Source organism: Balaenoptera ricei, chromosome 14 (assembly GCF_028023285.1).
Source record: "Balaenoptera ricei isolate mBalRic1 chromosome 14, mBalRic1.hap2, whole genome shotgun sequence".
NCBI lineage: Eukaryota > Metazoa > Chordata > Mammalia > Artiodactyla > Balaenopteridae > Balaenoptera > Balaenoptera ricei.
In genome coordinates this window covers 23,458,918-23,478,771 of record NC_082652.1, presented here as the reverse complement: position 1 = coordinate 23,478,771, position 19,854 = coordinate 23,458,918, and the positions used below count along the sequence as shown (strand labels likewise).

The 19,854-nt window shown below is 42.4% G+C and overlaps 1 protein-coding gene across 2 annotated transcripts in view; it reads right to left on the bottom strand.

Moving 5' to 3' along the window:
• Positions 1 to 5,209: 5,209 nt before the first annotated feature.
• PITPNB (phosphatidylinositol transfer protein beta) overlaps positions 5,210 to 19,854 on the bottom strand; it is a 61,630-nt gene continuing 46,985 nt past the window's right edge. The window contains exons 9-12 of one of the 2 annotated variants that reach the window (XM_059894479.1): positions 13,769 to 13,879; positions 11,840 to 11,962; positions 8,368 to 8,453; positions 5,210 to 7,186 (exon numbers count right to left, since the gene is read on the bottom strand). In XM_059894479.1, the coding sequence (XP_059750462.1) occupies positions 8,406 to 8,453; positions 11,840 to 11,962; positions 13,769 to 13,879 (282 nt within the window). In that variant the 3' untranslated portion in view covers positions 5,210 to 7,186; positions 8,368 to 8,405. The remainder of the gene's footprint in view (positions 7,187 to 8,367; positions 8,454 to 11,839; positions 11,963 to 13,768; positions 13,880 to 19,854) is intronic. The other variant, XM_059894478.1, reaches the window with a different exon arrangement.

The window sequence follows — 19,854 nt, the reverse complement described above, 5'->3', positions numbered from 1 at the left end:
AGCACCTACTTCATAGGGTGGTAGTGAAGATTAAAGGAGGCCATTTACATGTTGTGCTTATTAGAACAATGCCTGACATACACTACTAAGTGTTGGCTGCTTTGGCCGAAAGAATCTAAAGTAGAGCTCGGAAAACTAGGGCCCTGGGGCTAAATCCAGCCCACCACCTGTTTGTGTAAATAAAGTGTTATTGGAACACAACCCCACCCATTCATTTACACAACATCTGAGGCTGCTTTTTTTTTTTTTAATTAATTAATTTATTTATTTTTGGATGTGTTGGGTCTTCGTTTCTGTGCGAGGGCTTTCTCTAGTTGCGGCGAGCGGGGGCCACTCTTCATCAAGGTGCGCGGGCCTCACTATCGCGGCTTCTCTTGCCGCGGAGCACAGGCTCCAGACACGCAGGCTCAGTAATTGTGGTTCACAGGCCTAGTTGCTCCGCGGCATGTGGGATCTTCCCAGACCAGGGCTCGAACCTGTGTCCCCTGCAGTGGCAGGCAGACTCTCAACCACTGCGCCACCAGGGAAGCCCCTGAGGCTGCTTTTAAGCTACAAAGACAGAGTTGAGTAGCTGCAACAGAAACTGTATGGCCCACAAAGCCCCAAATATTTACTATATGGCCCTTTATAGAAAAAGTTTGCCACCCTCTGATCTAAATGAACGAATGGCTGTTCTGGGCTTGATCCTAAGCCTCCCTCCAGACTTACTTGAGAGAAGTCTCAGCCTACACAGTGTCTCTCTGGGAACATTTTTGGAGTGATGGCTACAGAACACCCTGGATGGGAAGCGCTCACAGCACCTCTTGGCAGGCTGCGTTGTTTCAGGCCTTCCCGGGCCATGGGAAAGTAGAGGCAGCTCTGAGAGAACATGCCATCAGTATTCCAGGCTGCAGGGAGCCGGCGTGCAACGGGATGCCCAGAGGCGAGGCTTTTGTTTAGCACATACATTAATAAACACCGTAAGCCACTCCTCCGTTCCACTTCATGAAGCTCCCTCAGTCTGGAGTGCAAGGCAATTCTGCTATCGGCTGATTAGCAGGTGGTGTCAGAATATATAAGGGATCAATGAGGCAGAGACATGTCACGGTGCTTTACTGCTTCTCAGAAATCCAAGGAGTAAACAGATTTGACCCAAAGTTGAGTGTCACTGACTCAGGGAAACTCCGGGCTGCTTTTCTAGGCAAAGGCCTAACCTCACCATGCCCAGTCAGGAGCGACAGAGCCGAGCTCAGGTTAACACGTTGGCAATGGTATCTAAGGAGCCAAATTTTTTTTTTTTTTTTAAAGAAAGCTGCGTTTTATAGCTACTTTATTTATTTATTTATTTATTTTTGGCTGTGTTGGGTCTTCGGTTCATGCAAGGGCTTTCTCTAGTTGAGGCAAGCGGGGGCCACTCTTCATCGCGGTGCGGGGACCGCTCTTCATCGCGGTGCGCGGGCCTTTCACTATCGCGGCCCCTCCCGTTGCGGGGCACAGGCTCCAGACGCGCAGGCTCAGTAGTTGTGGCTCACGGGCCCAGCCACTCCGTGGCATGTGGGATCTTCCCAGACCAGGGCTCGAACCCGTGTCCCCTGCATTAGCAGGCAGATTCTCAACCACTGCGCCACCAGGGAAGCCCAGGAGCCAAATTTTAATTGTGGAAAATGTATAGGGCATCTGTGAGCTTTCCCATGAGAATAGCATTTTAGTTTAACAGCCACAGATGGTATTTTCTGGACAACAGACATACAGCGATATAAAATATGCCAATCGAGAAGAGTTTGGCTAACCAGCCTTATCTTCATTGTATTTTATACATCAGCAGCTTTTGTTAGCACACCACAGCTCTACCCTTCAACCTCCGGCTGGTATTGGCTGGGAATCAGATGGAAACAGCAGCAACTGTCTTCCTAAGCTTAGAGCCTTTCTAGGGACAGCATCCATGCCGGGGCAGCAGAAATCTGCTCAGTCCCTTTCACCCATCCAACGGCCATGGGGTGGATGAACATCACTGGCTGCACTTTACAAACAGCAGAATGAGGCTCTCACTGGTCACTGGCCTTGACTGCACTGGTCTTTTGGGCCTCACGGAGCCATGCAGGGGTTCAAGCAGGGGTGTAGCACCATCAGGGGCGTTCCAGAAAGTCACCTCTGGCAGAGACTGATTACGGCTTTCCATGCTCTAGACCAGGTCTTGGCAACTACGGCCTCACCAGCCAAATCTGGCCCACTGCCTGTTTGTGTAAATAAAGTTTTATCGGAACAGACACACTTACTTTACATATTGTCTACGGCCGTTTTTGCATTGCAAGGGCAGAGTTGAATAGCTGTGACAGACCATGTGGTCTATAAAGCCTAACATATTTACTGTGTTTGCAGACCCCTGCCCTAGATAAGAGGACAACTCATCGGAGCATGGCTTGGACCAGGATATTCAAGAGGAGCAGGATTTCACAAGCGTTTGGGGGCACTTTTAAGTCTTGGTGACCAGCTAGGATTTCTAGCTTGGGTAGCACAGCCAGTGACACAGTTAACTGATGGGAGAAAGAAGTACATTTAGGGGAAAGAGGAAAGACTTTAGAGTTTGGTCTTAGACTCCTTCAGTTTGAAGAGTCTACCAAAGCTCCTGTTAATGTCTGGAAAGCGAGGAGGGAATGCGGACCTGGAGCTCCCTCGTCTGTTCTCTCAACGTACTTAGTACTCTGAGCTACCAGAACTGCTACCTCCTGCTGCAGCTGGCTGTCAGGATTTGATTCTCTGAGGGCAGAAATCTGATCTTACTGATTTTTTCGTCATACTCCCCTCCACTCTAACCCCAGGACTCAAAGGGGGTCTTGCACAGCATAGGCAGGAATCTGTTGTGGGCAAAAGGAGCAGTTTCAGAGTCAAACTTTCCATCGGGAGAGGTGATTCTGGGGTACAACTGTGTGACTCCTGCCCATGAGGAGTTCCTGAGCTCACTTGGGAAGCAAAACATACAGATGTATTAACCAAGGCAGCAGAGTCTGTAAGAGCCCAGTGAGGGGTGTAGACTGCTAGAGGTCACTCCAGGTTAAGGAAGGCTGCACTGGGCTTTGAAGAATGGGCAGGAGTCTGATTACTTGGAGAGAAGGTCTTCTCGATGATCTTCCAGGAGTAGGAATTCTCTAAGCTCTCTTCCTGGCCTTTGAAAACAGGGCACACTGAACCCAAGCCATAGAAAGGCAACTGGTGGGCAACGGATATTTTTAAAGGCTCCCCCCATGATTCTAAGTGGAGCCAAAGTTGAGAACCTCTGGTTGACACATGCTGAATTTTTTTCAAACCAGTAGCCCTAGCATAACAGAACACTCAAAATTTTCTACTTTCCCTAATCCAATCTGGTTTAAGAACTGGTTTTGAAGGGATCGCTGTTGTTTAGTATTTCCAAGTCAGAAAACATAACCCCAAGTGATGTTGGCAGGGTTCCTAGGAAGCACGCCCTATAGATGCTCCAGGATCAGCGGGACAATCTTTAACCTATCCCCCCGCACCTTCTCTCCCTCCCTCCCTCCAATCACGTGAAGTCCCAAACTCTAAAGCTGACAGTGAGGGCAACATTGAAAAACATCAAATTTTGGACTCACTGAACTCTACCTCCTAACATTCAGTGGCTCTCAATGGTATCAGGTGTGAGGGTCTAACAACAGTCAGAACATTCTCCTTCCAAATCGTCAGGAACAGGGAATTCTATGCCGACCTCTTGTCAACTTGACTGCTGAGGGGAAATGGACAAAACAACTGTTAATAAATGTCTCTTACTTCCTCAGAGACAAGATCTGAGGGGGAGGTTGGGCTGTGAAACTTTACAGCTTAGCGAGTTGAAAAGGGGAGAGAAAAGTGAGCTATTTAAAAGCCAGGTGTTAGGTCCACAGTGATTTTTAGATCAACCAGGAGGCAGTTTGGTAAATGGATAGAATGGGAGGGGAGAAATCACACTGAAGAGGACACAACATACGCTAGAGGATACAGTGCCTCAGCTGACCCTGAACACTATAGGGCCCCAGGGCCCCAGTGACAGAAAAGGAGTCCAAGACTCGGCAAGGGGCCAGGAGGGGGGCTCCAAGGGTCCCCACTACCAAGCTGCCTTTGGCCTGGACTTTTGCTTTCTCATCTGTACGATGTGGATGACGCCTTAAGATCTCTCCACCAATTCTCTACTGTCAAACGACTACTTATCAGACTGAGCTGTCATCTACCTATTAACACGTCTGTCTCCCACCCTGGACTCTGCACTGCTGCTCACTCTGGCACCTCCAGGGGACCTGAGTACTGGGTGTGGAAGAGCTCACACTGCTGAATGCACGAATGACAGACGGTCCATGTGAATGCAAACACTACCTCTGAAATAAAACACTAAGAAAATCACCTCAGAAAGCAAACACAAGAACACCGTGGAAATACAACATTTTATTAAATCCATCCAGATACCTGGCCATCTCTCTGAAGGTTGAACCGCTCTAGAATGTAAGTTGGCACCACAAGAAAATAGTTGTTACGTGTCCAAAACCGGAAGATTGGAAGTGACCAAGTCCTAAAAGAGGAGATGTAAAACATGGCCCCAAACCAAAAAGCCACGATCTTGAAATGAGCAGAATCTAACAGCAAAATGCTTACTGAGTACTTTAAAAAATACTATGGATTTTCCTTATTTTTCCCCTTTAAGAATAATTTTTTAGGGCTTCCCTGGTGGCGCAGTGGTTGAGAATCCGCCTGCTAATGCAGGGGACACGGGTTCGAGCCCTGGTCTGGGAAGATCCCACATGCCACGGAGCAGCTGGGCCCGTGAGCCACAACTACTGAGCCTGCGCGTCTGGAGCCTGTGCCCCGCGACGGGAGGGGCCGCGATAGTGAAAGGCCCGCGCACCGCGATGAAGAGCGGTCCCCGCACCGCGATGAAGAGTGGCCCCCACTTGCCTCAACTAGAGAAAGCCCTTGCATGAACCGAAGACCCAACACAGCCAAAAATAAAATAAAATAAATAAATAAAAAAAAAGTAGAAAAAAAAAAAGAATAATTTTTTAAAAACCCCTGAGACTAATATATAATCCTTCTTTACTGCTCAGATTTTAAAGACAAATTAAAAAAAATTTTTTTTCCCAGAGTGGGTAGTGCTGCAAATTAGAGAATTCTTGAAAAAACAGCAGAGAAGTGGTCCACAGTGTTCTAAACCAGACGTGGCATCAGGGAAACAACCACTCAAGCACACAAGTGGCATTTTGTGATCAAATTTATTTTTTGTTTAAATTTCATTTACTTTGTTTTACTGTAATTTACACAAGAGACTGCCAAGTAAACTAGATATTTTACATTCACCACACATTCCCTCAAATCTCCACAGTTGTTAGAAAAACATTAAAATCCATGCGCTGGGCTCTCATTTCCATGTGCGCCTAAGCTCCCAATGATGCTACAGACGCCAACGAGAGTTAAGTTCATTAAAAGGAGAAGGCTAGACTCTTTATTTCACAAAATTAGCAATAATCTTCCTGGCATCACTTTGCAGACAATGATTATGCTTTGACAAAACCTATCTTACAACAGTGCCCAGAGAGTAAACATCAGTCTTGATCCTGAGTACACAGAGGACATGTGCGACGTGGGGTCTGCAGCCGAGGATAAAGGGTATCGCAGCGCAGGAGTGATCCTAACATCCTTGTCTAAGTCACTGTGATCACTTCAGTGGGGACACAGGTCGTGGGAAAACAAGGAGCAGGGAAGGCAGGACTGTCAGCAAATCAGATGACTAATGTGACACGACCACGTAGGGGCTTGTGTGCTGTAGGAGGGACGGGAGGTTAAAGAAGATGGTTTGTGACTTGAAGCCTTCAACAATATCCCTCTATTCAAGCTCCCAGGACTGACAGGAGAGAAACTGGATTTGGACAGAGAAAGATGATAAAAATCTTACCTAGCTATTGTTCCTTTCTTTAAAAAAAAAAGGAAAAAAGAAAGAAAAAAGGGGCAGCAGCTTCTAACCGGCATTTTCATGATGCTTTTTCAGAATATGTTCTAATGACGTCCTACTTCAGAGCACATCCCAACGGGTGGAACCGCGCTGGCCCCTGGCAGGGCCTCCTAACCATGTGCAGACAAGCCTCATGCTGCCTCTGAACCTCTTCTTATCTCAAAGGCAGCATCTCCCCCTTAAAGTATATTTCAACATGAAAAGAGCAAAATGTCATCACTATCTATATTCTACCGTGTAAGCTGTGAGGAATCTAGATCCTTTGCATAGTTTCCAAGTTGTAATTTCAGAAAACAGTCATTTCAGAAACAAGACTCCATGGAAGTGCTGTACGTCCAATTTTTCTAAACAGCCTACAATCCTATTAATTTCTTCATCAATTTCTTTCTTTGCCTAACAGAAGCCTGAAAATTGTATAGTGTTTGTTATAAATCACAGACTGTCATTTCCATTTTTGCTAGACTTGATGTAGAAAAATACTTGAAATTCAACATACAAAAATCCAATAAAAAATGGAATTTTTTTTAAAAGGATCTTTTCCTTGGGGCAAACAAGTAAAAACTGGTCGGTAACTCTACTACTTACTAATAGATATTATCCAGTTTGGCTGTATGATAATGAAAATCCAGAAATAAATGATTATAAATACATTCAGAGTTACATTCCAGATTCCTTGGAATACCAAAAGATTTCTAATAAATTTTTCTGTGGGAGTCTGTTGATTATGGCACTAAAATTAAAATTTGTAAGAGACTGATTTAAAAGAACAGAAAAGTAATAAAAGGCTATATATATATTGGTCCACAACTTGCCATTTATGAAACATACCAGCTAGTATTACACTGCAGTCAATTCGTCCATTAATGGTATTACTCTGATAATTATTAAAATCTGTTCCAGGTATATATATTGAAAATATTTTCTTTTGCATTCTTGCTGAAGATAGGTACAGTACTTTGGAGAAATTGTACTAATCCCTTCAGTATGTTTGTATGTACATATATACACAAGTGTGTGTATTTTGATCTGCAGCTCTACATGCGTTTTATATACAGCTACAGATAGGACACACATATATACACACGTGGTTGGGACCTGTGCCTGTGGGCACATAACCACAAGCACACGTCTGGGAAACGTCAACACTGCAAGACATGGTCAGATTCTTCTTCACTCATCACTGGCTGCACTTGTTCCCCTTACTTGACCTTGATTACGTAACTGTAAGGAAAGCGAGACAGTGCAATGTGTTAAAATACAGAGACGCAAAAAATGTTAGACCGCAGCTTGTCACAAACATTCTCTAGGAAAAAAATCCTCAGTGTAGCAAAACTTCTGGCAGACAATGCACCCCAACTACTGCATTTTAAACATTTAATCTCTTGATTCTGGTCTTAACTAAGGGCATAATATTTTGTTTCATCAGAGGGAAAATAAATTAGAAGCAGAAATAAATCACAGAAACTCAGAAGACCTTAATGAAAGTAATAATAAATTTAAAAAAAATTGTAAATGAACACTAAATTTTAAGAAAAGGGCTTTGGAGGAATCCTGGCAGAGTTCATCCATTCTTATTTGGTATTTTTCTTCAGGAGTGAACATTTCGTTTCTCCGGTGTTCAATAATTAAAGAGCAGGTAGCACGTGTCAGGGGGCAGCCAAGAAACAGTGGGGTAAGAAGTGTGTTCTGTCTTCTCATTTTTCTCAATAAACATCATAGCTCAATATTAATGAATGACGACAGTGTACTGCCGATTTTTGTTTTTCATCCTGGTTTTAATATGTGGGGTAGATTTTGAGGCTCTTTTTTTCCCCTCTAGGAAAATCTCTTATCTAGGCATATAAATCTGTGTGAAAGAAATAAGACCATCGAAATATTTTACACTGTAAACAAAAAGCAGTGTATTTACACATATTAAAGCTAAATGTAAAGATAACTGAAAAGTCAACATGAAGGGAGACTTCCTGATATTCAAAAAAATGTCAACTAAAATGAATTACTGAGATTGGCCCTTATGGCATGGGATGAAGGATCTCTGACTTTAAATGCTTTCACATATTTCCTTACTAACCACAAACGGTCCTAGTGAGAAATAGGTCAATTAACTGGCTATCGATGAAAACTCAGCTGGTTTCTAGGACAGTGCTGCATGATGAGTAAGTATACTTGGCAGCTGGATTCTAACCCGTAACATTTAGGATTACTAAATTCAGCCTCTTCCACAGATAGAATTCTTACAGAATAATAACTCAGGTGTTCACTGTCAATGTCTGAAATATATACCTCTTACATTCTAAAAATTAAACCATACTTAATATGTTGTCTCCACTCAGCAAGTTAACTACCCATTACCAAAAAGGTATTGGTTTTTAAACATTCTTTTTACCCAGGTCTTCACTTACACAGTTTGATATTGTCTCTGACCCTACAGGGGACTCATCTAGACATCAGCAGCCGACGTGCCTCGGACGGAACCCTTCTTACGCATCTAAACGTAAAATAAAATCATGAGCTGCTGAAATCACAGACTCTAAATTGGGTTAGTAAGCAAGGGGAGAAAAAAGATCTAGAAGAGATTGTGAAGTGACCGCTGCCTATTTACAAGCATATCCACATTAAAAATGAAGTTCCGAGGCCCTTCTAGTTACCTTAATCTAAAGTAAATCTTGCAAAAGGCTTTTCTTACCACAGCACAAAAAATGTATCTATTCTCGAATCTAGGAAACAAAAGCCTGCAGACTGATGATGTGAAATTATCAAAGATAGCCAGGGTAAATGAACTGTTCACTAATACAGTGTGAGAAAATGCCCCGATGGTCTGGTTCACCTTTTCATAGTCCCTGGACTAGACAGGAAGCCATGAGATGTGGCCACCTCTGGCTTCTGAGACCAGTGTCCCTCAAAGGAGTTCTTTACAGGAAGTTTATTAAAAAGAGGGAGGACAAAAGGAAGAACAAGCGAGCACAGTAACAATGTATAAGAAACAACGGACACAAGGACAGGCATCAGAAAGGACAGGCATTCACAACAACGGCCTAGAGACAATTCAATGAGAAAATTAAAAGAATGGACAGAAAAGAAACACATGTAATAAACACATTTCTGAAGCTCAACCCTTCCCCCCTCCCCCGACCCCTCCTGAAGGTCCAGTTGAGAACAGGCATAACGTTGCCGTAAGTACTCCTTCAGTTGCTGGGCCTAACCCCAGTATTCCTCTGCAGGATTACAGGCAGGGGCATTCCTCTCATGCCTAACCTCTCGAGATGCTACGCCTTCTCTCCAGGGCCAAAACCCATTTGAAAGAAATCCAATTCTTCAGATATTTGCGAATTAAGAAGAGAATTATATAACACATCAAATTCTATCATCAGGTGTCAGGGAAACAGGACCTCAAGAAAAGGGGAAATTCCTCCGTGGTGAAGAGGACTTGAAAACGTTAAGCCTCTTCAGGAGGCAGGTGTTTTCTGGGTAGGCATTCTGGCCTGTGGGCATGAGGCTGCCCAGACCGAGATGCTCACAAACCAACTGTGAGGACCCAGAGCAGCAACAATGTGATGTGGAATAAAGCGCTCCCCAACGACCTAGAACGAAGTAAATGGGACTTAACATTAAGATGATCAGCATTTAACCCTGCAGTTTGACTTGAAGTATTTTTGAAATATTTAACAAAGAAACTGCCATGGATTCCCAACCCTGAACCAATGACAGATTTCTACCAACTTTATGAGGGAATTTGTCAGTTTAAGCCATGTGGATACAATAATGATGCTTTCTAATAAACTGGGCTTCTGTGTAACACTTCTTACACCTTCTTTTCAAGTGCGATTCCCAACTCACAAGTAACAGATGTGCACGGAGAAGCAGCTGAGCCTAGCCTGCAGGCCCTCTGCCACAGGTGGCAGCCAGAGTCACCACCTCCTGTCAGAGCTCTCCTGTTGGCGCTGTGTTCAGGCACCTTAAGACTAAAAACTTGTGAGGGAAGTAAGCACTCCCCTGGGGGAAGACAAGGCCTCGGCCAAGTTCGGTCCGAGGGGTCCAGAGCCCAAACCAGGGAGGGCTCCACTCGTTACCCTTCAGCCATCACCACTCTTCCTGGTGCTATGGACGGGCCTTCAGCATAGAAATCAAAACCAAATGAAAGCCTCCTTCCTGAGAGTTCGAATCAATAAATATAAGTCCATTTTCTCTTTCTTCTTGGTGTTGGCAAATCGTTTTCTGGAGATGCCAAGGCTGTACCATAAGCTTAGTGAGAACGAGTGTGTAATCCTGCTGCTTTCTTTTTAATGTTCAGCTGACACCGGCTGCTCAGAGGGGTTGGAGGCAGAGGTGGCAGCTATTACTGGAGCCTGGAGCACCTGGAAGGAGCAAAACCAGGCAAGGCAGGAGGAAAGGGACTAAGACTGGGTGGTGGTGAGGGGTGCTTCTCAGAGAAGGGAACCTGACTCTTGAGAAAGGGAAGACAAAAGTGGGAGAGAGGCATTGGAAGGAAGGTAGCAAGTACCCACGACTTACTCTTGTCCGTTTAAATATTTTGCCTGGGGCCAGCCTAAAAATAAGGGTGTAAGGGATGGTCTTCCATGCTTGCCATCCTATCACCTTACTCCCAAGATCTAGAACTCAGAGCCATACTATTAGTATGAGAAATTGAGGTCAGAGAGGCCTCTATTGTCTGGCCTGCAAACCAAATCCCAATTTATAATGTTGTCACTATGGGAAAACATGTTCCAAATCTCAAAAACTGAACTTAAAAACTTTTGGAACAAAATCCATTCATAAGTTGGAGGCTGCTTAAAGTTTACTTTATGTATAAGATAAGGTTAAAACATTTTATTGCCTTATAAAGAAAATATGTCCTAGTCCTCTCAGAAGGTTTGTATAAAGCTAATTAGAAGCAGATCTGCTGTAATCACCAAAAGTAAGCAATTTTAAACACAGATTCTTTACAATGCTATGTGCCAGACAAATAGATTTCCTTCTGTGCCAAAGAACCTGATTTGTTGCCATTCTCCTGTGATTAAATGGAGTTCCTGCCTCACACACAGGCGTTCGTCAAACACTCGCGCCCGCCCACGGGGCTTCCCAAACTGGGACTGCTGGCAGGACTCTGGATGCCTGCATGGAAACCACAGCCTACCCTGGACATTCCTCGGGTTCACTTCCCCCGTGGGGCCTTACTTCCAACTGAAAAGAAGCACAGCCCAGAGCAAAAGCAAAACCAGACGCATGCAAGAGTAAGTCGGGGAAGAACCCACTCTGGGAGAAAGGGGGTGCTCTTGAGCTGCAGGGCCGGCGCTCTGGTGCAGGAGGAGCTGGGGTGGGCTTAACTTTGAGAAATGGCACACAGACCTCCAGCCCAAGGATCACCTGAATTTCTGCCTAAAGCTTGTAAGAAATAAGGAGACACTGCTAGTTGTGGGATGGGAGGAGGCACTTCTGCAATCAATGACAATACTACTAGCCTTATCTTATCTACAGAATAGGGAACTAGGACTTACTGTGCTAGCATTAATAACTTACTGCGATAACAAAATGACAAAGGCAACTTGGCCTGATAAAGTGAATGCCTAAAAGGACTGCGAACCAGGCACCAGCATGGACAACCAATGCATGAAAAAGAATACAAGACTGCTGAACATTTTACACGTAACAAATTCTGGATCAACAAAGTTCTAGTTTACTTTCACGAAAGATGCTCAACAAGAGAGAAATCGGAATAAAAGGATATTAGTGTCTAAGAAACTGGATTTTGATGAGGATATAGAGATTAAGAAATGGCTTTCAATAACACTTTTCCTAATTGTAAGTCTATACTTATTAAGCACACAGTTTTAGAAAGGGGAAATTAGAGAATTTCCCCAGAATGGGAAGTCTTACTGTTTCTAGTTCTTTCTGAGTTTCATCTTCCATTCTCCTAATGTCTTCCATTGTCAGATCAATCCACTTGTCAATCCAACAAAAAAGCTGGCGATGAAAGTTTGTAAATATCCTTTTTTCTTGCTTTTAAAACAAAGAAGAAAATGATTATAAGACGGCAAAACTCTAACATTAATAACATATTAACTTTATATGCCCCAGATAACCCATGAAATCTACATATTCTTGGTTTGAAAAGACCACTATTTCAATTAGTGAAAATCTTAATTCCATCCTATTAACATTTTGTAAAACAAAGTAAAAAGAAAAATCTCCCTTTGAAATGTGAAACAATCCTCCTTGCAAAGGTAGAATGATTTACCAGAAACTGAAAACAAATGTGGTGGGCATTCTGATCCAACACAAACTCCTGCTGGACCCGACTTACTTTTACCTTTTTCTAATGTCAGTGACTAAAGGTCAACTTGATTTCTTCTGCTATAAAACCATACACTGTCATTCTTAACTTCTCTGCAATTCAAAGAAATATGGTGAGGTAGAATACAACATGTACTTAAAGAAGAGAGTCCCAGGTTCTTTAGAATAAAATGTTTTATTAAGAATTCTTATATACTCTCCATTAATTTTTCTGCTCTATTGTTACTAGGTGTGTGTGTGTGTGTGTGTGTATATATATATATATATACACACACACACACATATATATATATTTAGTGGCTTTAACATATATAATTAGTGGTTTTAATTGCTGGATTATTTAAGTTTTACTACACTTTCCCAAGAAGCGAGAAAAGTGCAATGAACAGTGAATAGTACATTTGGACAATCGACTTAAATTTTTTTTTCCATGAACAGGATGGACTTCATCAATTACATGTGTACCTTCTATTTATCAGAACTGGATTGTTAATCTATTACTCTGATCCAAGAGGAAGAAAAGAAGCCAATATTTACAGAGTGCCTACTGTGGCCAACGGCAAGCAGGCCCAAGAATAATGAAAGTTTCCAGCACTTTAAGATCCTTTTTTTTTTTTTTAAACATCTTTATTGGAGTATAATTGCTTTACAATGTTGTGTTAGTTTCTGCTGTATAACAAAGTGAATCAGCTATGTGTATAAGATCCTTTTTTTAAAAAAATGTTAGAGCAGTTACAGTTTAAAAGTAGAAAAGTTACAGTGAAACTCAGATGCAACTAGTTGTGGGACGTTCAGAGATATAACAGGGGCCTCTATATAATGATAATGGAATGACCTATTCACCCTATAGGAAAATTACATACCAAAGAAACTTTCCATGTTCCTCACATGTTTACAACCATGTGTTTCTATGCAACTGCAATTCTCCCCTCTTTCTACATCAAAATACTTGTGTTACTTTCAGTTGAATAAAGAAGACATAAAAAAGTAATTAGAATTTGGATCCTCAGATTATGTCACCCTAGGTTCAGCGTAACTATTCTCAGTGAGGATCTCTGAAGAAGACATCCCACCAGAAGGTGGAAAGTGCACAGTGCACAGAAGGTGTGTGTCAGGAGAGACCTGTGTGCAGGGGCTATCAGCCGAGCTGGGACAGAGGAGCCCCAACATCAAGGCGTGGCCTCTCCCTCCAGCCAGTGCCAGGACCCCAGGTCCCCTTGGAGACATGCTGGATGTGGAAAGGGCTCTCTACAGAAGAGCTGGGCAAACCATCAGGAAAGCACTTTGCACCAAAAACCACTATGCTTTTCTCCAAAGAAAGCCCCTTAAAACCTCTGCTGGCACCTGTTTTTGCTGTTTGTAGGCAGAAAAAGGAGGGCAGAGAGGAATTACAGAGGGGCAATAATTTCACCTAAACGAGAAGGAAAAAGTGGCAAAAGAGAAAATATACCATTAATAGCTACTTCAACTCTTAACCTAAATGTAAGTCACCACCCTCTGAACAGACTTTACCTTCTGAATGAAGTTTTCTACTTTGCTTTGCAGTCCCCACCACTTGAATTTGATGGTCACCAGCTTATAGGCACACATCTGAGGACAGTCAGGGTTGCTTGCCAGCTCCTTCTGCATGAGGAAAATTGAAAATGGGCAATCGTGACTTAAAATTGACTGTTGGGTAACATCATCACAGACGTACATGAAGAAAATTACAATCTCATATGTGTTTAATTCAGGTATTTGGAAATTTGAAATCATTTTAGCAAAAGCAGCAGTATTCCCCTGCTGCAAACCCTCCTTCCACAGACCAAGTTACTTCCTGGCTCTACAATTTAATAGGCGCAGTGCTCCGCCTCAAATTACACTATTCATATTTCACATTAAACACCAAATTCAATTCACATCATATCAATAGTGAGCCTTTAATACGTAAAGGTTCTCATAACACCATTATCGCAATCCCACCGTGGATGTGGTGAGGTCTCATCCATTTTATTGAGCCTCAATAAAAAAACCATGAGGAAGATTAGTCGTCTTCTTGTCTTCAAACACTGGCAAGTGGAGGGGCACTGTTTTTTGTTTTTTTTTTTTAATTTATTTATTTTATTTATTTTTTATTTTTGGCTGCGTTGGGTCTTCATTGCTGCGCGGGCTTTCTCTAGTTGCAGTGAGCAGGGGCTACTCTTCACTGCGGTGCACAGGCTTCTCACTGCAGTGGCTCCTCTTGTTGCAGAGCACGGGCTCTAGGTGCGTGGGCTTCAGGAGTTGTGGCTCGCGGGCTCTAGAGCACAGGCTCAGTAGTTGTGGCACACAGGCTTAGTTGCTCCACAGCATGTGGGATCTTCCCGGACCAGGGCTCGAACCCGTGTCCCCTGCATTGGCAGGCAGATTCTTAAACCACTGCACCACCAGGGAAGTCTGGGGCACTGTTTATTAACTGAGGTATTTTTCAACCAAAAGGGGGGACCATGTAAAGGGATGTAGCAGCAAAAGTGATCTATAATTATCAAGTATTTGAAGGCAAATCCCATACATCCAGACTTTAACTTCCATAAATGATTACACCTCATAGTTTAAATGTAGTAGGGAATCAAATCAAGAGTTAGGGTAAAAAAGGAAAACTATTTAAAAAAAAAAAGAGCAAGGGAGAGAGATGGGGGACTATGTGGACAGATAAAATAAAATGTTCGCAATTTACTTTCATAAAAACATGAAAAAGCAATTAGAATTTGGATCCTCAAAACATGTCACCCCAGGCTCAGAGTATAAAAACTTACTCTGGATTTCTAGGTTCAGAATGAATGAATGAATGAATGAATGAATGAATGAATAAATAAATAGGTAGAGAGAAGGAGAGGAGGCAGAAGAGGGAGAAGAGGAGGGCAAAAACAAATACGGCAAAGTGCTAACAACTGTCCAATCTAGATGGACGTGTTTACTGTTCAATTCTTTCGGTTTTTATGGCTGCTTCTGAAATTTTTCATTATAAAAACCGGGTTGGGGGGGGATTGCAAGCTATAGTATTGCTGATGATTTCTGTGAAACTTAGTGCAGGCTACTGTCCTAGTAAGCACAATATACTAACATGTTTACTTGGGGGAGAGGGGTGAGTGGCGGGGGAGGGGTGAACCAGGAGCTCATCGCACACATCAGTGTCTTCACCATGGTCCCACTCAGCACCACTGTTCTCCCAAGGTGGTATATGTGGGAGACCGATCCGCTCCCGAGCTGACCGAGGAGAGAGCCTGGGACGGGCCCAGAGCAAAGGCAGCCATCGACCTGCCTCTGGAGCTCCCAGTTTATCACGGAAGGCAGGTATGGTTCAAAGAATCCCAGGTGGCAGAGGCGGACTGCAGGTATGGTCTAGGGAAAGAGCCATCCAGTAAACTCTCAGCCCCAGTTCTGGTGTAATTCCAAGATGAAAGCTATGTCTCAGGACTGTTGTAAAGACTAAATAAGGCAGAGTATGCTCCGTGCTTAGTTGGTGGGACTCGGAGCTTAATACAGATGAGTTCTCCCTCCCTTATTCTTTCATAGAGTTGTACCTACCACCTTGAATTTGCAAAACAATTTTAAAATAAAGTTTCTCAAAAGAGTAGAAAGTTACAGGGACCCTTTTTATAAAAACTAAATTACAGAGTGAAAAGATTAAGCAGCCTTTTACAAGCGTTCTTCCTTTTCACCACTGTTCTTAGCTTCACACAGCACTCAAATTGCAGTGCTGGCGTCAGTCACACTGTGTGCCACTATCACTTCTTGTCAGCTTGCACTCATACACACCCCCCACTTTCAGTAAGTTCGTTGTGTGTGAACAAATATTACTTCCATTCAGCCACACGTACATAAAATTTTAAAATGATGAACTTCTAGGTCTTATTCTAAAACCTCAAGATTATTCTTCATTTACACAATCATAGCAACCAGACCACATGTTTCCCCCAAACCCTCAATAATGTTCCAATGTCAAGTGAATTCTATGATACAATATATGAAAAAATTCTATTTTGGTGTTATTAATAGGACTCAAAGTTCTGTAGAGTCCTGCATGACTGATCAACTTTTCTCAGAAAATGTCTTCTGTAATAACATTTCATCTTCTGAATAATGACCTGGTACATGGATTAAATCAGTGAGGCAACACCACAAGCATTTAAATACAAACATTACATACAGCAAACTGTCCTTTTGTAGGTGAGTTCTATGTCAACAGAAGGACTTGGCTAGCTCAGCTCTAGTTTTCCAATTTCCTTCCCATTAAACAGAGTACCAGTGTGAAAATTCAGCATGGATGTGTACGTGTGCACATGTGCGCACACACACATACCCATACTTTATGAACAAGTTTAATTCAGCAAGTATTAAGTGGGCACCATTTACAATCCAATTTGTGCTAGGTGGTATTAGAGGACACACATGTGGCTGGTAGAGAGGAGAGTGACTATGTATAAAAATAATGATGAAACCACTATCCTTGTACCAACAATCCCTATCAGAAGGGACACACCTCTGCTGTGGACACTGTGGCCCCAGACTAAAATCACACATTTGTAACTCCCCCTCCCGTCCCTGACCTGCAGACCCAGCACTTAAGCTGGGCTCTGGTGTCTGTAAGAGCAGTCCACAGCCTTCCCCAAGATGTAGCGAGCTTCTCAGTACCCAGCCTTGTTGAAATAATGACAAGGTTGGTCTTTTACAGATCATTTTTTCAATAAGCAGTGAGCCAGAGTGGAGGTACTCTCTAATCCAATGAGTGTCACTGACATGAAACTTTCACATGAAATACAATTTAGGTGTATGTAGAATAAGGCACTTAAAACTGGGGGGTACACCTGCCAAACGGTAGTGCTAGACTCGGAGTAAGGGGACTTGGGTTGCAGTTCCCATTATGCAAAGTAACTTCCCATGTAACGTGGGCAGGATCCTTTACCTCCCCAGGCCTTACTTCTCTGTCAGGAGAAGCAAAGGCTGGGCTCCACTAGAGCTTTTCATCTTCCACTGACGTGCCACTAAAAGCAGGGGTGAAGAAGCTGAGTGTAAGGGTCGGGGTTGGCCCAGGGCTGCAGCGGGTAAGCTCATGTCCCTGACATTCAATGGCTTGTCTTACAACTTCCTATAATTTTGCATTTTATTCTATAATATGCTTAGGCTTAACAAAATATCCTCCTGCCCACCTACTCAGGCTGAAATTTCCTCTTGACTGAGAACCTCTGATGCACCACTGATTAGTCGTAAGATACCTTCCAGATGGAACATTCCAAGGTCCTATTAATTACGGGCTACTGAGAGCTTCGTTCTCAAACTCCAAATCATTGGACACCTTGTGCTAAATGAAAACCCTGGGTGTTTCTAAAACACCAACTCTTCAGAATTTCCCCACCATTTTATAAAAACAGCAGGATGAAGCATGGTTCTAATTAAAGAGTAAGCTAAATTTAATACACACATGCCTATACCAAACTGGGGCTCCAAGAACAAAGCACACACACGTGACTTCAATAATTACCCAAGTTTGTTTCTCACATTCTTTCTAGTGACTTTGGCAGGCTGCTCAAACCAATTAAAGTACTACTGGTAATTTACAAAGTAACACTGGTCTATAGCATTTAGTTTAAAAACTAAATGATGGGACAAACAAGAACCAGTTCTCCGAGCTATCTTCCATGGATCTAAAATGTACATTAAGTCTCAATTTGCTTTTTGTTTTCCATCCAATTTACAATTATTAAAAAAAAAAAAAAGTGCAGGGAAGAATATGTAAACCAATTAAAAAAATAAACAAGGGAACAAACAGCCTGCTGCCTTTATTTCTTGGCCTAATTCTCCACAGTATCAATACCCTAGTGTGAGGTACAGAAGGTGACTTACAGAAACATAATCTCAAAGATCCCCGGGAGAAAGATGAGAACATAGAAGCTATGTATTTTCATCAGCTACTATTATTAATACGTATGTGATATTTAAGGTCTCACCCAATTCTAAAAATGACTTATGCAATTCACCTCTTAATCTGTGCTATGGTCTTAAAACTAGTGACTAAATTAAGAAAATAGCTTTAAAAGTCTCTTTTGGGACTTCCCTGGTGGTGCAGTGGTTGAGAGTCTGCCTGCCAGAGCAGGAGACGCCGGTTCGATCCCTGGTCCAGGAGGATCCCACATGCCGCAGAGCAACTGAGCCCGTGCGCCACAACTACTAGGCCTGTGCTCTAGGGCCCACGAGCCACAACTACTGAGCCCGTGTGCTACAACTACTGAGCCCGTGTGCCACAACTACTGAAGCCCACGCGCCTAGAGCCCATGCTCCGCAACAAGAGAAGCCATCGCACTGAGAAGCCCGCGCACCGCAACAAAGAGTAGCCCCCACTCGCCACAACTGGAGAAAGCCCACGCACAGAAATGAAGACCCGACACAGCCATAAATAAATAAATAAACAAACAAACAAATAAAAGTCTCTTTAATGATGACACAGAAAATAGTAAACTTGACTACATGTGGTAAATAAAAGGTAAAAGAATCCTTTCGGCATAGTCTTTCTGGGGTGGGGTCTGACACTACGTAATTAAAAAGTTTTAAAGCTGCTCGTATCCTATATATACCATATACCCTTTAACCTGATAATTCCACTTTCAGAAATGTATTCCAATTCATCAGGTAAGAAAATAACACTGTAGATTTTTTCAGAACAGCAAAACCTTGGACTTACTAAACTCAACACCCACTGAAAGAGAGTTGGTGAAATACCTCATAGTTCTTCCAAGCAATCGGCTACTATGCATACAGCCATTAAAAACCATCTTTCCAAAGAATGTGAAGAAAAAAAAATCATAATACGAATATAAATAGGTATCTATGTATAATATAAACATCTACAGCAAAATAAACTATGTGAATTAAGAAATATAACAAATAGCGGTAATTAAATGCTGAGACTACAACTGACTTTTATTTTCAAAACTACATAAATATGTATTATTTTATATTATAATCAGAAAAAAAATTAACACGCTTGAAGAACAGACTCTAAAAAAGTTTTTGCCTTCAGCTGAGTATTTTAAGACAAAGATTTACTTCGCCCTAAATTATCTGGGTACTATTTTAAATCTTCATTTTTGACTATAAACAATCTAAATATTTTCCTGCTTCTTTTCTTTTTGATGTTTCATAAATCAAAGCTAAACAAAATCAAGCTAAAAGCTGAATTAAGATCTTTAATACGTAACTTTAGTTCAGCCCACATTTAATTTTTCCTCATCTTAAACTTCTAAAGCAAAAACAAGGTATACATGTAAAGTATTATCAGCTTCAGAGTTATCAGAAGTATCCCTGTGAAAAAATGTGTAACCTTTAAAAAAATGTGAAAAATCTCAATGGGACAAATATTTGCGACCCCACATTCAGAGCAGTGTTTTAGAATCCAGAGAACCCAAAGGAGTTTCAGCTTGTCTGCCCAGCCTTCAGGGGGCTCGCTGCTGGCGCAAAGCAAAGTTTCCTCTTTGGCCTTAAACAATACAAATGTTTTCTGATTCTTTCCTCCTCCATCATTTGAAAAAATAACCCCAAAGCAAATAAAGGCAAAATCTGAATTCAGATCATTCACACCTAAT